The 19200-nt window shown below is 35.7% G+C and overlaps 1 protein-coding gene across 1 annotated transcript in view; it reads left to right on the top strand.

Annotated features, from left to right (window-relative positions):
- Positions 1–18351, top strand: part of LOC106623700 (uncharacterized) — an 84374-nt gene extending 66023 nt beyond the window's left edge. The window contains exons 4-7 of the mRNA XM_036368936.2: positions 4021–4112; positions 4911–5036; positions 7820–8251; positions 12150–18351. Coding sequence (XP_036224829.2) covers positions 4021–4112; positions 4911–5036; positions 7820–8251; positions 12150–13851 — 2352 coding nt within the window. The 3' untranslated portion in view covers positions 13852–18351. The remainder of the gene's footprint in view (positions 1–4020; positions 4113–4910; positions 5037–7819; positions 8252–12149) is intronic.
- Positions 18352–19200: the final 849 nt, after the last annotated feature.

Consider the following 19200-nt stretch of genomic DNA (forward strand, 5'->3'; position numbering starts at 1 on the left):
CTGCATCAAATTTAAAAATATATATTTTTCGATACCCGACAACATACCCAACACTCGTTGGCTTATAAGCAGACGCTTGGCAACATTTCGAAAAAGTTAAGCTTCACCACTCACTATCTTGCCGTTATTAATAACTTGGCAGTCAAACCAACACTTATTGTAGGCGCTCTTTGTCTCAAATTGACTCGTATGTTAAAAGCTGGGAAATAATTGTACGATTGCGATCCGGGTACTGTTTTTGATCTGACCATGGTAGTACAAACTCTTTGTCTCAAAAAATACTCTCTAGATTTAAATCTACCTAAAACAAAAAATATAAATAATTGATTGAGATTTGTTTCTCAGGTGATTATTGCTTTAAGTGTGGGTCTAAATGTTTCCTGCCAAATCATGGATTTTACACATTTTAAGCCACCTCGCAATGGCTGTTAAGTATACCCTGAACAAGGTAAAAGAATATTAAGTTTGCCATGGAGTTTATAACAGCTAAAAAAACACCCTGTAAAATATATGCAGGCATAAATGATCAACGGGACGAGAGTCCATTTAGCCATGTCTAGTCCCTCAGTTTCTGAAATGTCGATCTAAGATATTGCACACATCTTATTTGCCCTAAGAAGCCGTTTATTTGCATCCTTGATATCGGATCACTATTGCATAAAGTGTCCATACAAATTGACCGATCGAAATCAAGTGCTTGTATTGAAAACTTTGTCATTTGACAAGATTTCTTCACAAAATTTGGCATGGCTTATTTTCCAAGGCACTTCTAAACAAGGCATTGCGAAACGCGATTTGGATCGAAAATCGTTACGGAGTGTTTTCATACGTATCCTGAAGTATCGAAAATTCTCTAATAAATTAAAATAATAAATACATATGAATAGGAAATAGTAGCTGTCCCCACGACAATCGCGGACCCATATTTTTACAAGACGTTATAATTATTTACATTTACTTATTGTCTCTTTCTTGCAATCAACTCTTTAAAGTCTATTCCCTCTCCTAAAAAAAATATTTTTATTTAACATGCATTACATGCCAAAGTTCAATGGGGGCAAGCTTATTAAAAACTTTAATATTCGTCCAAAATTTATTTAATATTTATTGTCTTTTGAAACTACCAACTAATCCCATACAAGTATACATATACATAACGTTATAAATCTGTATCTAGGCGAATCAATTTAATTGCATAATGTTTATTTGATTTCTTGTCCAACCTACTTATTGCCAACAATCTGCTTGTAAAAAGTGTAATTCCCAAGTCAATTTACGGGTTTTCGATTTTTATATAAAATTGCTCGTGGCAATCAAAGTGACATACAAGTAAACGTCGTACATATATTTAAAGTGTTTAAGTATGCACACGTACATAATCGTACATACATACATATGTACATATGTAGTACAAGTCGTTTTCCGAATGTTTGTCTCTTGTACTCGATGAGTAAGGGCTGAGCTTTTATGGCACAGCAATTTCAAATGATTCACGCGATCCAACAATCAAATAAACGGGCGTAACGCTGTCAAAGTTGGCGACCGAACTCGAATTGCGAGCACTTCCAGTGGCAATTTCGAGATGTCTGTGATGTATACTGCCATAAGTATGCTCTTGTAGATATGTAAGCTTGGTGGGGGGTGTGTCGGTGCCCAACACCAACGACTCAACAACTTGTCTACACATGTCTTTTTCGGTGTCAACGGTTCAACTTTGATTCAATGCTCCACTTGAATTCGCAGCCACGCCGACCCCAAAACGCTTCGCTTTAAACTCGGGTATCGCGGTTAAGTAAATTGGAGCGAAATTACAGTGGGAGTGTAAATATTTGATTAGATTCTTTGGAAAATCGTTAAGAGTGTTCTTGTGTCGGTAATCGTGTACATACTCATAGACCAGAAGGATATATTGACATAATGTATATACATACATATACAAATATATATTTCATTGGGTGACTATTACATGTTATTCAATCGCATCAATAAGTATACTAAACTTTTTTGTTATTATTTATGTTGAGCGTAAGCTTGGCAGCTGGTGCTTCTTTGGTGTTAACTAAGTATATAGATTACTGTTCTCTTTTGAATAAATATTAATTTTCTAATCAAATCCCTAAACATATTTACTCAGCTCTGAAGCTCTCCAATGTGATTTACAAAGACACAAACTAATAAAAAATGTTTCTCAAGTGCTTTTTTAAGAAGTGATTAAAACTAGAAGCAGTCTGAAATGATGAACTGGTGTGAAATGTTATCTTAATTGTATATTGGTTCCATATATCCTGTTTATCTCTGTCAAATTCTAGTATGATTGTAATGTGTATAAAAAATTAAAATCTGAAATGAAAATGAGCGAACTATGGTAAGCAAAGTTTAGTAAAAAACTGTTTTGTTGATTTTTGACCATCTTATTCAAGACTGAGCATTAAGCATTCTTACTCCTTAGTCTTCAACTCTCATATTAAATGAAAGGCCTCTTTCGCTTTAGGTCCGCAGATATGACCTTTTACAACTTATTTGATTGCATTGGGAATAATTATTGACTAAAAAATATCTAATAGTGTTAGTTTTATTTGTGGAAATATAGGTGTTATAATTAGAGGGTTATCGTTGCCGCTAAGAGAGGACGGTCGAATTAAGTCGGCAACGGCTAACATCAAACCATTTCTGTTTATCAGTGAATTGCAGAAGTTGCTTGAGAAAAAAATCAGCGCTTGGTGCACTCACATAAATTATACCCCTCCGGTTATTTCATATATTTTAAGTACAAAAACTTGAAAACATTTCTAATTCTTCTAATGAAAGTGTACTATTACTGAGTCATATACTTCCATAATTTTTTGGTTGACTTCGAAAGATTAGTCGAGAGTCTCAAAAAGAGATAATATTTGTAGCTACTTATACTTAGAAGAACTGTAAATGTAGAAAAAGAGGTACAAGAGAGTACAAAAATTTAATAAAATATATGTATGTTGATCTCAAGCTATGTTCTCTGCTTTGGCACTTAACTTGTGCCGCTTGGGTTTCAATTTCCTGCAGAAACCTTGTAACTCAGCTCTTTTTTCAGCTTTTAGGCTCTTTAGCTGAGTGACTTTTGAAAGCGTAAGATCTGCAAAGCTTGTTTCTAGCTTGCTGACGAATTAAACATAATTATATATGTTTGGAATGAGAGGTTACTTAGCATACTTATTATTTACACATAACTGTATAGAATACTTTAAGGCAGAAAAAAAAATGAATATAGTTATTTTATGGCCAAGAAATTAGCATCATATAAAGATAATGGTTTGACATGTGACATGACAAGTTTTAAAAATGATTTCGTGCAAGTGATCGCCGCGGCTGCCTTGAATAAATTCCAGCCCAGGGACCCAATTTTCAACCACTTTTGCCAGCGATTGGGACCGTTTCTCAGCAATAACGCGCGGAATATTCTCTCCCAAAGCATGAATCGCCTCGAGCTTATCGAATTTACCTAACTCCACAAAAAATAGTCCGGCGCTGTTATATCGCACGATCTTGGAGCCCACGTCAAAGGCACACGACGCAAGACAATGCGCTCACCAAATGTTTCCTTAAATAGATTTATTGTTTCGTTGGCTGTATGTCATGTAGCGCCGTCTTGCTGAAACCAATGGTCGTACCCATCAACATCCTCCAGTTCAGGGACGAAATAGTCGTTAATCCTGGCTCTATAGCGTTCTCCATTGACTGTACACCATAGCTGACTTTATTTTTGAAGATATATGGACCAATGATTGCCTCTGCCCATAGAGCACACCAAACATTGACTTTTGTAGGATGCAACGGTGTCTCACCAACGGCTTGTGGATTATCAGCACTCCTAATATGACAATTTTGTGCGGCAAGATCACCATTACCATCTCTTAACTAAAGATCGGGCATCAAAATATTCACATGTTTATATGTATGGTATAAACGAGTATCTTTATATGTGTATAATTATTTTTCTCCAAAAATTTTTTAACTCAAACAAATTTTCATTTACATTTCCAGGATTATGTGCCAGAGCTGAATGGCATCGGCCTATGTGTGGTCAACTTAATGGATGATATGCACGAATATATGCGTGGGCTCTTTCTACTAATGTAAGTAGCGCTAAATTATAAATTATTATTGTTTTTTAAATGACAATTTATAGACAAAGGGGAGCTTTAGTATAGCCTTTCCATAAAATTTAAAACTAGAAGTGTATGTTTTTTGTTTTACCCAGTCAAAGTACTCAGTTAGCAATCTATAACACTAAACCGGAAGTATTCACACATCTCCAGCAATCTTACAAGAAATAGAAAACTATTGTTCCAATATTTGTATTCCATAATATAATATTTACAAACACTTATAGCGATAAATTAGAAAAAAAATTTGTTTCGCTACAATTCATGTTTATTAAGTTTAAGCACCAGGCATTAAACAATAAAAATTTGTCAATATAATATTAAAATGCAAATTGTGCGAGCACGATTCCTAAAACCATTATTCTTACTTAACACAAGAACAACAATAGAGCGTGCTGGACTCAAAGCAAAGGCAGCGGCAGCCCATGCCAGCTCAACGCTTGGCTACACTTGGCTTTTGGCCCATCTATCAAAGTGGTCTTAGCTTTTTAAATTTAAGCAGTCATTGCTGATCGCTTAATGTACATTTAGACAAAGATTTATATTTGGATTTTGAAATGCAAACGAAATGTTCACCATATTTTGTAGCGCTAGCGTGCCACTGAAGTTGAGTATAAAACCGAGAGTGTGCGTGCTTGTAAGCGCCATTTTCTATTTACCACAAATAATGCTTCCTTTCCAAGTCTGCACCGTTGTTTGCTTTGCTTTTGTTACTTTATTTGCTCTGGCATGTTTTTACTTTTTGTTAATTTATCGCAATTTTTGCAGGTACTGTGCACCCTCCGTTCTGCTGGCTTATCTTTACATAAGAACTTCCCAGGAACTGCGACCACCTGACGGTCCGTTTGCCGTTATGATGTTTGAGCATCGCGCGGATATGCGAAATCGCCAACGGTATGTATTACATGATATGAAATTCGAGTAAAAAATAGACAACGTAATGTTGGAGTGTTCTTTTGCCACTCTCTTACAACATTCTGCTCTATTTGCATATACATATACATCATACTTTTATAATCTTCATTAACTATAGACTAACCATTTATGTGTAGATTCAGTAACTACTATACCTATTCGCAAGTTCAATCTTTGTTGTATGAAACTTATAAATCTTAATAAATATCAGGTTTTCGAATATGAACTCAAATTCTATTATAATTTTTAAGTCGACAGTTTTGATAATCTTATACTCAAACTGTATACAGTTTCTTCAGATCATTTTCTCCATTTTAGCCCTGATTCTTGTCATTACGCAAAGGTTTTGAAAATATAAAGCAACTGAAAGTAAGTTGGTTAATCTGCAGAACAGAAATAGACTTGCAAACGGTACAATCGTTCACCGAAGAGCGACACCTATTAGTGTCAATCTTTAATAGTACACAAACTTCATTGAAACCTCTCACTTGCGCCAACTTCGCGTGACGAAAGCGAGGAAATACATCTGCCAGTAAAAATAGCTATGACGATTCATTATAACGGTTAATGATGCACCACAGCGTTACGAAAACCAAGATAATCCGAGCAAAGCCAAGGGCTCACCTCGAGTGTGCTTAACTTTCTGATTCTATAGCTGCCTGTTTGCGCTTTTCTCTTCACTTCATGCGTTACAAATGCAGTTATAATAGAAAGTGAATTGCGTAATTACGTTTGCAGTTGTTTGTAATTGTTGTTTTGTTGCTTTGACTCAATGAGAGCTCTAAAAATAGCAAAAATAATTATAAAATAAATGCAGAAGTGTGGAAGTAATCTTCTTACAGTAAAAGGCAACGAAGAAGTACAATTGAAGCAGTGAAAGAATAATGTCAGTTGTCACTTTGTGGCTTCGAATAAAGTTGAATAGCACAATTGAGTATAAATAGCTGTTTTTGAAAATATACCTACGCGAAAGGGAATTGCGACAACATACCACGTTTCTGTATCATAAGGTTCTCAGTGAATATATTTTCTTTTCAATGGAATTTATTTCTATTTTGAAAGTTCTCTCGAAATTTGTGTTAAAAGCTCTGCTTCTAAAGTATGCTCACAAAGTTATGAGTTAAGGAGCAGTTAATGACATTATATACGTAAGAAAGACATGCAAATTGGGCGACCAAATTTGTTAAAGACATGACATGTTGAACTATCTTGTTGAAATCATTGTATTTAGGTAGTTGTGACGCAAAACGGCCGTCTAATAGAACAAAAAAGTGATATAAGGACAACGACAGAGCGCTCTCTGTCTTGAACATAACGGCGTCTTCTGCACTATGTCCATAAAAATGTTGGTAAAACTACCTGTAGCTCAAGCTTGGCTAAATTTTAAGGGCTCTTTTGCTTCCCTATGGTACTGAAGCCAATGAGCTTTCGATTTAATTTCCGTATCAATTGAAACTTGTATGTGACTAAAGATTTTCTGGATACAATTAGGACGTTACAAGGCTTTCGAGTAAAAAGTCCAGGTTGTTTGGAAGCCGACCATTTTACATCGTTAATCTGTCTGGGTTCTTTATAACTCTAGTTCGGTCGGTTCTTAGCTGATTCATTACTGAAATTTTCTGCCGAATACATGGGATCCACTCACTTATTAAGTAAATTGATGAAGCTTCACTTATGTGTTGTCTAATATAACGACCGCAGCATTTATACAAACAAAGTGGTACAGTTTTATAGTACTGGTCTACGAAAAAGCTACCCAAATGGTTAATATTTCATTTCATAGAACCTGTTTCTAGCCTGCCTGACTAGTTTTCTCGATACGGCTACGATGCTTGTTATTTTTACTGGACCCAAAAACTAAAAGCTCCGACTGATCTACAAGTATTGTAGAAGAAATAAAAATAGAAAATTTATTTTTCTAACTGTTTTTATTCTAATAATATACCATGTTCAGTGGATAAAAAGTGCTCACCTCCCATTTTATTACTACCACATTACTTCTTGAAACAAATAAGTAATGATTTATTAGTTTACTTTTATAATGACGAAAACTAAAAAAAAAACAATATAATTAAGTAGATTAAACAATTTGTCAAAAATGCTCAAAAAGAGCATTCTAAAAAAAAAGAGAACTTAAATAACCCAGCTGCTTAAAGTAATGAATTATCCACGAAGTGTTTCAATATTTCCAAAATTGTAATTAATGTTTTACGATTTACTTCTGGCAAGTCATAATTCTTCTATTCTACTAGTTTAGCTTCATCACCTGCTAAGCCACCATACAAATATAATAAAGTGTCGTAAACTTCTCCCCAGTAATGTCATCAGTCAGGGCAGCATATGCGCCGTGATTTAGTCCAAGACATTGTACGCCCCAACTAATCATCATTCATTATGCTCGTTCATAGCGGTAACTAAGCAAGACAACAACAACTAATGACATTATAAATATTTTACGCACCATTGGATATCATCAGGTCTCCTACACAATTTGCCTGTCGTCTCACCTGGACAACGCAACAGTGAATTAACAGGCGACTTCACTTACACAATTGCGCAACCAGAAGCCTCAAAGTATGTTTGTAACTGTATCTGAAGGGCGTTGTTGCTTACGCATAGACCACCAACTAAATTTAATATCATTATTAGTAGCCGGACGATATATGCGTAGCTAGGGATGAGACACAGAGAAACACACAACCACACTTAGACATATTAGTTGTAACTAAGTACTCATCGCCTTCTTTACCTCTCATTCGCAGCAACTCATCAGCCTCTTCGGTGGGTGGCAGCGTGGGCGCCACAATCACTTCCACCTCTGGTATCGGCTCAGCGCTCACCACACACACAAATGGCGGTGTCAGTGCCGGAGGTGGCGCTGGTTTGGGTCACAACACCTCATCCGTGCATTCGACAACTGGGTCCGCGACAACGAAGACCCGCTCATATGACTTGTATAGCGCCGAGTTGGATGTCTATCGAGAGAAACGGAAGCAACGCAACTTCGGCAGCATGGCCGCCACTCAGATACTTTGCCTGTGTCCGCTAATGATTCTACGCTTCGCACGTCTGTCCATGGAGGAGACCTATGAGAATCAGAAGCATTTCGACTTCACCTATTTGATGTTTGTGTGGATTGCTTTTCTGCCCACCGTCATTTTTCCTTGCATTTATGCTTCGCAGATACTACCCAGGTAAGAATGGTTGTATGGGAAAGGTGTGGGGTATGGCTTAATAGAAATGAGTGTGCTATTTTGCTCGTATGCAAGTCTGTGCGTGGCGTTATAGTATTTATGAGCTCACATGACCAGCTAACTACATATACTTAGTGAAATTAATTATGTAAATAGCTGCTTGGATGGGAAGACCAATGGCTTTGATTTTATTGCTGACTATTTAACTTTATGTTATGTGTGCTGCTAAACTAAGACAGCACCGAGGTGTGTTAGGAGATCAAACATCCACACGTTCGTATTATGGCAACTATTTGGCTTGTTTGCAACTATTTATTTCTTCCTGAGTATGTAAATCATAAGTAAGTTTAAAGTTTTTTGTTATCTTAGAAACCTTTAGTCTAGGGACTTTCATAGGAGAGACATAGAAGTGTGTCTAACAGCTTGGAACCATACTTAAAGTACTTCGATGGGCTGTGCTTTTTTGTGCAATGATTTTATTTTATTTTTTTTTTTGATATAATCGATGTTTTGACTATGCCTACAGTGGGACGGAGTTTTATTTATTCTTATTTTGGTATAAAATAGCCCTTAACCAAAACATTTCGAAATCCTAATCTCATATTTTTCTCATAGGAAATGTAATTGAATATCAGGAACAGGAGAGAGAGACCACATATATCGTCATAATATTATTTTAAGCACATATTTGGCGTTAATTAAGAGGGCTTCGCAGTGCTTCAAGGCTAAGGGTTTTATTTGTTCTTCGCTCTCTCTGTGCTCTCCGTCATCTTGCAATTTAACTGCACTTTTTTTGAGAAAAAGTGTTATTTTCTTATGTTTTTAGATCTACAGTTTTTCCAACAGCATTTTATTGACTTTCGCTTACTCTTTCGGATTTTGCTACCGACTTTCGGTTATACATATATGAAACTAGTTGTAGAGTTTGTAAATATCTCTAATAATAACATGACTTCCGCTGATTAATTTTTCTCGAAGAAATTGAGAATGTCTTGAATCCTTATGCAGTATTTTCGTACATGTCCTAATTTCTGACGTCCAGTATTGCGTATTGCAGAATGTAGAACTTTGATGTTTTTTAAGAGCTCTATTGGTAGTACCGAAGTCCTCGTATATGCTGTTGTATATTTATAGTTAAATATGATTTTTTAATAATATTTATACAGGCATTGTGCATTTTGTATAGTCGTCTATTGTAGCCCCCGCGGTTAAGTTAGATTCGGTTAGTCTGGTAGGCTAATGAGCCACGCATACACCAGTTTTGGTGCTTTGCGATACCAAATGAAGCTCCGTTACGAAGTCCAAGAGAAGTAGTCATCATTTAGGTTGCCTGCGCTTGACGCGAATTGCAATAGACTCTGTGGCTTCACAATCGATACCTCCATATCCAGTGTCTCATACCGTGGCATGCTTGAAGCATGGCCTTACCAATGCGAGACAAGTGTACAAGAGATGATCCATTGTTTCCCTGAAGTCTTGTTCTTGACATTTAATTCATAGGAAATAAATTTTCAATTTCACCTGAAATTTCCAAAATGCAAATTGTATTCTTATTTTCCGTTCAATTGAAATTCCCTCGGGGAAATTCATACTCAATATCTATCAATATTCCCAATTCTTAACAATTCTCTCTCTCGCTCTCTCCATCTCTCTCTCTCTCTCTCTCTGTCTGTCTCTATCCCTTTGCACACAATGTCACAATATAATCACTCATTTTGTTTGCCTTGCCATTTATACTGAGCTTAAGTGCAAAAACACCGTTATACCGCCGATACTGTGGTGAGCGTTTGCTTTGTTTAAGAAGCAGAGCCACAAAACAACAACAATTGCTATAAGAAAGCGCGCAAAATCAACAATGAGACTTGACTCAGTGACCCGACTCAGATCACACTGTCATAAAAAATATTCACCGAATTGAAGGCAATAGAAGAGAACGAAAGTGAAGAATAAATAAAAGGCAAGCAACTTGTTGAACCTTTGATGCCACTTTAGCTAATTTAATTATGTGTACATATGTATGTATATATTATATATAAGGGAGCATAAGCCAATATGACTAATTTGTAGGTAAATTGATGATATTGTGGTGTATGGGATTTGTTAGCCGCGATCCTGGGAATCATTATAAAAACTTGAAGAAGTTACATAAAGCTTTGGGATGAATCTATTTGACTTTGATACGTCATTTTGTAATTAGTTTTAATATTATTCTAGAACTGAAATGTATTTCGACGAATGTTTGATGGCGCTTAATGAAAAGCTGTTTCAGATCCTTAGTAAGCTCGCATATGGTACTTTAAATGTGTAACAAAGGGTGAAAAAGTTATAAAAAAGCTTTTGAGAAATATTTAATTTTTAGCTCTCGAGGTATAAATTTGGAAGCTTAGCACTTTTGATAAAAAGAAGTAATGTTCACAGGAGTTCTTTGGCGGTCGCTGCTCTGAGAAAATTGTATTTACTAAAGTATCTAAAAAGGTATAATTATAAAAGTATCTGTAAAAAATGCTCTGTTCACCTTCACCAGATAAAATTTGTTTTGACCATGGAGTTTGGCAGTCTGGATAAACAATTTTCTGCAACCCATTCACTTATGTATATTTAAATTCTCTTTGGAAAGGGAATATGTCCAGATAGGACAAGTTAAGCGAAACATGTTCAATTAAATTTCGGTAAGATTTGTTTCTTAGTGAGAAATGCCAGAAAAACTGGATATAAGTACTTTCTTTCCCTCTCTTTCTGCCACTATCTAAAATTGATGGGAAGGTTTGTTTTAGGCTTTAAGTCCAAAGATTAGTCAGGTTTGAAAAAATGAAAGTTGCGACTATCACAAAAAAACATTTTTGTTTTGGTAAGGTTACACCGAGGTGAAGTCAGATCTAGTTCAGTAAGGCTACTGAAGGCGACCAGAGGTATTTAGTTGTAGAATATAAAACGATTTCATATTAAAATCAGGACGGAAGTATCTGGCGAACCCACATACAATCGAATTATAGTCAGCGAATACTGTAAGTGAAGGAGGCATAACTTTGGATTATTTATGAAAGTCTACCCGATAAGCCACTGAACTAGTTTATAGAAGTAAGCTGGGTTACATTTAAAATGCTTAATTAAGAAATATTTGTAGATAAAACATATTACCTACTGATAAATTCGTTTGATCTCTGAGAGTCTAGAGTGATGTTCTCGATTATTTTGATGATCAACAGTTCTGATCTTTTCGAAATCCGTGCGTCCTTATCCTATCTACGTAGTACGAAGGTGAGCTGTTGAAGCAAATTTTGACTTCTAACATACAAGATAAAAGTTGTGGAAACTAAAAAGCATTGAAGTCCATGGATAAAGCAGTACATTTTTCAATGGTTTATATTTTTCGAACCGTTTCTTTTTTATTCTGAACACACCACAAGCCGTGTTTTCTAGTTGAAGTTAAAGGCTATAATTTCCAACACCATTATGTTGCCAAGGATATGCGAGTTGTACATTCTACTCTTCCGCATATGTACAGTATTATTTGGTATCACTTAGAATTTGTGTCAGTAGTTCTATTTATTTTTGGACACTTTTAATTAATCTTGCGTAATCTCGGCGAGAACGTTTGTTTTGCGCGAAGCATGCTCATTTTGCAATTTTGCATAGTCGTCGTTAAAACAAGGACATTGAATTACTAATTACGACCTGCTTGACTGAAGTCGCACAATCAGCCATCAGCCATAAGGATTTTCACTGATCCAAGTAGACGGTTTATTTTAATTAAATCCCAGTTTTGATGCGCTTGTTGTATTTCGCTAGAAAAGGCAACATTGTATCGCCATATCAGGACATATACTTTGTATTTATTTACAATTATTTGCTTTTTTTGCTCTTCTTCCCCCGCACGCCGCACACCCTCTATGAACAGAGATGAGCAGGAACGCATACGTGGCTATTTTCGTCTTTCGACGAAACGTTTCCATAAATCGCGCAGTTGCGGCGGCAGCGGCAGTGGCAACACGCCCAGCTCACGAGAGGATTCCATTGAAAAGGACGACAACACAAACGCTACGCAAGCTACATCGATACTCGTGAATGGCGAAGAATTCTTGAATGGGGGTAGCAACATTACCGGTACCGCGCTGGTGACACGTCACGAGCTCAATCGGGCTGCCAAGTTTCAACAACAGCAGCAACAGCATCACAACAATTGTCGACAGACTGGCAAGGACAGCGCCAACGGTGGTGCGGCGATTGGTCAGCATGCTTACGGCAAGTCGACTCCGCTGGCAAAGGATGTGCGTGTGAAGAAGAATGATGTGAAGATTAAGATAATATCGGATGGTGGCAAAGGAAATAAGACAACGTTGGCAGGCATTGGCGGTGCTGGGCAATTACAGGCACAACATGCAGTGAAGAGCGGCAGCGTGAGTAGCGGCAGTCGACGCGAGAGTGTTGCCGGTGGCGGCGGTGGCGGTGGTAGTGTTGCTGAGCGTAAATTGACGCTTGGCTCATTGGATAACTCCTGCTCGAATATGACCTCTTCGACCTACTGCAATGGCGCTAGTAGTCTGCTGGAGGATGATGGTGGTGCAAGCAATTTTGGCGACGGTGAAGACTCCTCAATAATGAGTGGCATGATTGTGCCAAGCGGCGGACAAAATGGCGTCAGCTATATGCAACATAAAAAGTGGAGCCTCAGCGGTCAACCGTTATTACGCAACAAGGATTTATCATTTAGCGATTGCAGCAGTTTCTCACATATGGACACAGCCAGTACGTTGGAACGCGACATGGAGATAATCGATATGTTGGAACGTGAACGTAGCATGGACATACAAGAAATGATTGAGCGTGAAAAGCACGGTGAGACGGTACGCATGACGGTGGGTGAACGACGCAAGCTGCCCGATATCGAAAAGATTTATCAGCGCTCGCCAAAATCAAAACTCGATCCGTATAGTTATGATGTGTCCTCACAGGTGACGCCGACACCGTCTACAGCAACGGCTAAGGACAGCATACCGAACTCTTTACTCTGCAGTGATCCGTTGCAGTCTAGCGGTGGTATTAGTAGTGGCGGCAGCACGAATGATGGTGGTTACAGCGTTGCGTCAACGTTCAATGGTGATGACGGTATGGCAGTGCATCGGCTGTCACGTGACGATGAAGGTGAGAGTGGCATAGATGTTGACGAGGAAGTGCCGTCCGATTTCTTCGACAAATATACGCCGGGCGCTGCCAATTCGGTGCCATATGCAAGTAGCGGCGGCGGCCCGGCAGCCAACACACCCACTTCCGCCTACCAGTATCAGTACTCGCGTCGTCTAAGCCGCAAATCGTCGCATCACAGTCAAGGCTCAAATTCACATCGCACTTCGAAGCGTGACAGCTTCAACTCATTAAATGGCAGCGATCTCATTGCGGGCGCATTTGGTGAGCTTGATCCAACGCAGCCGCTGTCTAAGATGTCAGTGGTGGAGGGACGTATGCGCCGTAGTAGTGGACGTACGTCCAGTTTCTCTTCCTCGGCGCGCAGTTCCATGAAGTCTCGCGACTACAGTCATGGTTCATCGCATTCGGCGCATCCAGAGCTGGACTTCAGGGAGAATATATTCGCCGAACTGTGAAGAGGTGAGTGCGGTAAGACTCGAGTTTAGGTGCCACGATCTAAATTGTGCATGCTTTATTGAACGAGGTGCCTAATTGGGTTAATTTAAGCAACGAAGATATGTTTGAAGTAGAAGGCTAGCTTTTAATACGAATAAATACAGAAACCCTTAAATAGTAGGTATTGGTATGGAAGTCCTGACAGAGCAGTTTTATAACAGTAGTTAAGAGTAAGTTTTTATTAATGTAGACAGATCCTAGTATGTGGTAAGTAATGTTAAGTATACATTTCAAATGTGATGAATATACAGAATGGGCTTAAGCATTCTAAAACGAAGTACGACATGGAGTTTTCTTAAGGACGAGGATTCACTATGCACAATACTGTTGGAATTTCGTTACGAATATGTTAGTTTGATTGTTATATGTGAAATTGAACACTCTTTTGACAAGAAGGATTGATATCTGGAGTAAAAGACGGAGCATACCTAACCAAGACTCTCAGATATGCTTGAGAATGAATTGCTTCAACTGCGATCGCCTTACAGTTTCATATTCGAAAACATTTGAACGATTGGTTGAGGTTAATTTCTGGTCAAGGAGACAGTTCTGAGGAAAATAGCTGGAATTGTTTTAAGTCTCGTTTCAAAAGTTCTGACATTGATATTTTCATGAGTAATGAGAATATCCGTAAGCTAGAAAGTTTGGCTCTTAAGAAATCTATGGTTTAAAAGAGAGTCTAAACAGCTCATGTAGGCATACTACTCAAACAGAAAAAGGACAAAATCTAAGCACTACTTTTCAAAATAAAAGAAAGAATAGCGAAAGGAAAATAATAAGGGAAAGAAGAACGCTGTTGAGTTTGTTGAGATTTTTAATTGATACTGGGCATTCATATGAGCACCAGATATCAAGTTTGCCAGATGAAGATTTTCACGAAACTTCGGTTCAATGAAGTACGCGTTTTAAACTATCTCCGTTAAGTTGATGAACTCAAACAAGAAAATTTGTTAAGAAAGATTGCTTAAGCATTCTAATATTTTTTAAGAAATATAATAAGGCATAGTTTATATGGACTAGTGGTCACATAAAGTGATGAATATAATGGTAAAACTCTCAGTAAGGCGAGAGAGAGAAGAGTTAAAAATACCTAAATGGTTTTTAGAAAAGCGTGTAAAACTCGAAAATGATGTCTTATAAAATGAAATCCTTTGAAGAAAAGTGTGGGTTCCTGGAAGGAGCCATAGTTTGAGTATACTAGAGCTATCGGAATAAAGCTGATATGTATGCGTATTTCAAAGAGAATAAGGCATGCAAGGTTACGTAACTTTGTATTTTATATAAGCATTTGTTAGTATGATAGCTAATTATGATATGTGCGTTAAAAATAATAAATATTTTTATAATACTTTTGTATAAGGTTGCTTGAGCTTGGAGACACCTTCGTTGGTAAAGAAACTGAGTCAGAATCTTATCTTGCAATTGAAAGTTATTTTTTAAAAGCAGCCTTTGATTCGCCTAAGCCTAAAACCCGAAGTAGCTTATCGAACAAACAACTGGTATAAATCTCATAAATTGACATAATCAAACAATTAGATACTGTTGAAAATAAAGTACAAGCTCTCATGTATTGAATTTAACTTCTCACTTTTTTGAAATGAGAGAGTATAGTTCGACTAAGCGAGCGGAGAAGTAAGCGAATCGAAGGCGGCTAGTATCATAACGTTTGAAAACACTTTTGAAAATAAATATACTGAGTTGAATTGTTTTTAATTATATATTAACAACAAAAATTCACCACTCTTGTGCGTGTGTCAATATTATTGAAGTGAACTTTTTTTAATTGTTTTCTACGTCAATAGCTTGGAGGAGGCATTTTAATGCGTATTTTTTTTTACTTAACTTTTAAATGTATAACAAACATACCAAAACATGAAATGTGAAATCAAATTAAATTTACTAATTAACTTAATTAAGCTGTTAATTAATAATAAATACAAATAATTGTTGCGTTTTTTGTCATTGTTAATGTGAAAGCACAAAATAAATAAAAACAACAAATAATATTTATATATGTACAACTACAGTGTTTAGCGTTAAACAAAAAATTTATAAAAAAAAAACTAATCAATATTATTGAAATATTGTTTAACAAGCGTATTTATTGTATTTATAAATGAAAATTTTGTATGTTGAAAAGTACTTAAAACTGTAATTTTAAAAAAGTTAAAACAATTTTTTAACCTGGATTAGCATTTAAAAAGAGCGCATGCATAAGCATACTATAATAGATATGCAAGTGTGTGTGTGCTGGAAGTGGGCGGGGCGTTTTGTAAGAGCAGCAGCAAGCATGTGCCAAGCTTTTAGCAGCTAAAATTTTCGATAAAAAAATTAAAAAAAAATATATAAAGAAAACTAAAGATTTCTAAAGCGCTGCATATATAATTATCAACACTGTAAAATAGTCCATGTTGATTTGTGTGAAACTACCTATACGAAATACAAATAAAACTATTATAACATATATACTTAAAATAAAACTAAAATGAATACCACTAGTTATGAACATATTTTAGTTTTTTTGTAAATTGTATTGTAAAAATATTGTTGTGACTTAATATTTCACAAATATTTCTGACTGCATGTTAAATTTATATACAGTTACACTAACAATTACATATACCACAATTTATACATAAATACAAAAAATAGCATAAGCAGAAAAACTACATAAACTTACACGTTTGCTTTAAGCATGTTTTAACAAAACTAAATAACAGTAATTTATAAGTATAAAAAATAATTTTTTAAAAAATCTAGAACTTGAAAGAAAAAAAATTTAGTTTTCAATTAACATTTTTAATATATTTTTTCATTAAAATCTTATTTTCATATTTAACAAAATTTTAATTATTTTTATTTTTATAAAAAACAGTTGGTCCTTTCATTTTTTTGACTTTTTTTTAACAAATAAATGCTAAACTCAAAATTTATATTTTGCCGGTTGAGCTATTTCGCTGTTTAAAAAGTTAAAGCGTTAAAGGCTTACCTTTAATCAGGCTTATTGTATTTCTATTAGTTTTCTGACTCTTTGCTCTAGGCATAATGTAATAAAAATGTAAAAGGGCAAGAAAGTGGAAACCCTCAAACTTAAACGGCTGGTATAACAAGAAGTGATTGCAGGCTGTACAAATATTATGAAATTTTCTAAGAACATTTGGAAAATCGCTTTACTGCAACGAAAGTGTGTGGAAATTCTGTCAAGTTCCAAATAAAAATATTGTTCGATATAAAATTACAAGAAAAAATTAGCATAGGTTAGTATTGTCGGCTAGTGAGCCACATATAGACCGGGTTTGGTCCTTTGCGATACCAAATGTTTACGCCTATAGTTGAAAATCATACTCGAGTAGGGTTGCCATCTTTTCAATTTTGTTTCTTCAAAACCATTAAATTTTACAACTGATTAAAGACTGCAAATATTCTGTACTTGCTTAGTCTCCTCTATCCCACGCATATTTTATTGCTTTTATTCCCTTTTGGTATACTTTACTGTTTTATTTTCGCTTCTTTTCTTAACTTATTAGTCAAATTATTTTTCGAAATTTCAAATTCATTATTACATTGTTACTTTTTAACACGAAAATAATACAAAAAAGCCAAGATAGTTGAAGTCAGTTAAAATTTTTTTGTTTCATTCATATTCACGAGATTTTTTAGAAACACTTTTAACCAAATAAACATCTTTTGAGCTTCAAACACGAATAATATTTCAAGTACTAAGCAAGTCTTTTTAATAATCAAAGTTGAAATATACAAAATAAATATCAAATTAATGCAGACAATTAAAAACAAAACTGCAAATATTTACTCGAATTCAAATAAAGCAAAAATATTTAAACTACAACAGCAAATAATCGCAATAAAGAACAAATAAAATTTAAAAAACATTTCACCACTTACAACTTAAATAGTTGAAACTTACTACACAAATACAACAACATATTTATACATACTTACAAACAAGGAAATGCTCAAATAAAAGGCATAAATACATACTTACATAACCACTTTATTGCATACCATACAAATCAAAGTACATAATTACAACAATACAAACAAAACGTACTAATATATTACAACATTGTTACAGCAAGCAAATAGCTTGAAGCTCTCTAAGTACCATTGAGCGCCGCTATTGAAGCGCAAAGCAAAATGTGAGACGAAAGAATAATCAAAAAACTATAAAACTTGTTGAAGCCACAGCGCATAAATCGTCAGCAGTCGACTGCACCGCTTACAAAAATCCTTTACATAAGTACATACATACATATGTATACTGGTAACTGTATACCACACTTGAAACTACTCGTAAAATACATACATCAGAGTATACTTATAATGAAATCTTTAATAAAAATACTTACATGCATACATACATATGTGCAACCCAAGAGAAAAATGAATAAAAATAAATAAAAACATGCGAAAAGCATGAAAATTTACGTAAACTATGAAAATGTTGAGTTTTATTGCAGCAATTTGCCGATGGCTTAATTCATGAGTCGCAGCGTATTTGCAACGCGTAAGTATTTGTGTGAGTTTATTTTTTTTTTGGCTGTGAATATAAGAGATGTATTGGTTAAAAAAATTATTAATTTTAATTCATAGCGGCAACTCTGTTCTGAGGATTTTTTAGTTTTTTTTAACAATTTTTAGTCATATTTTGTGTAATAGTAATAAAAATGCCATATATTATATATTCTTACGGCTTTATAGAGTTGGACCGATCTCTCGTCGTTTCACGCAATCATTTTGTTTTGGCCCTAGCACCAACTGGCAACTGTACGCGACGCTATGTCAGCGCAGCATGCACCCACTTTTATTAGGCTCTGGAAACTTTTTCTTCGGGATCTCTCTCATCCAGCACACCACTGATATTGCCGTTCCGGACAACATCAGCAAACGAGTTAGCGGGTATCACACCCTTTGTCCTCGGCGTTTTCTCTTGGCTGCCGCTATTGGCGGATCAAGCTTAAAATTGGATTGAGCCGCTTGTACTGCTGGAGTTCTTTCGTATGCTCCTCGTTGGTTGGCGGCTGCAGCTGTAAGCTTCTTCAGACGCTTCAGACGCTTTCTTCAGACAAAATGTGAAAATAAATTGTTAAAAATTGTAATTAGTTCAATTGAACTCTTAGAGTGGCACTAGCGATTGTACAAGTATATCATAGATAACTTAGGAAATTTAAAAAGTTGCAAAATTTGCAACCCTAAATAAATGAACACATTTGTAAGTATTTTTTGTTGATATTCACTATCAAATATTGAAAATTACTTGCATTAAGAAAAAAATCGTATATCTGATATAG

The sequence above is a fragment of the Bactrocera oleae genome, chromosome 5 (genome assembly GCF_042242935.1).
Source record: "Bactrocera oleae isolate idBacOlea1 chromosome 5, idBacOlea1, whole genome shotgun sequence".
Lineage (NCBI taxonomy): Eukaryota > Metazoa > Arthropoda > Insecta > Diptera > Tephritidae > Bactrocera > Bactrocera oleae.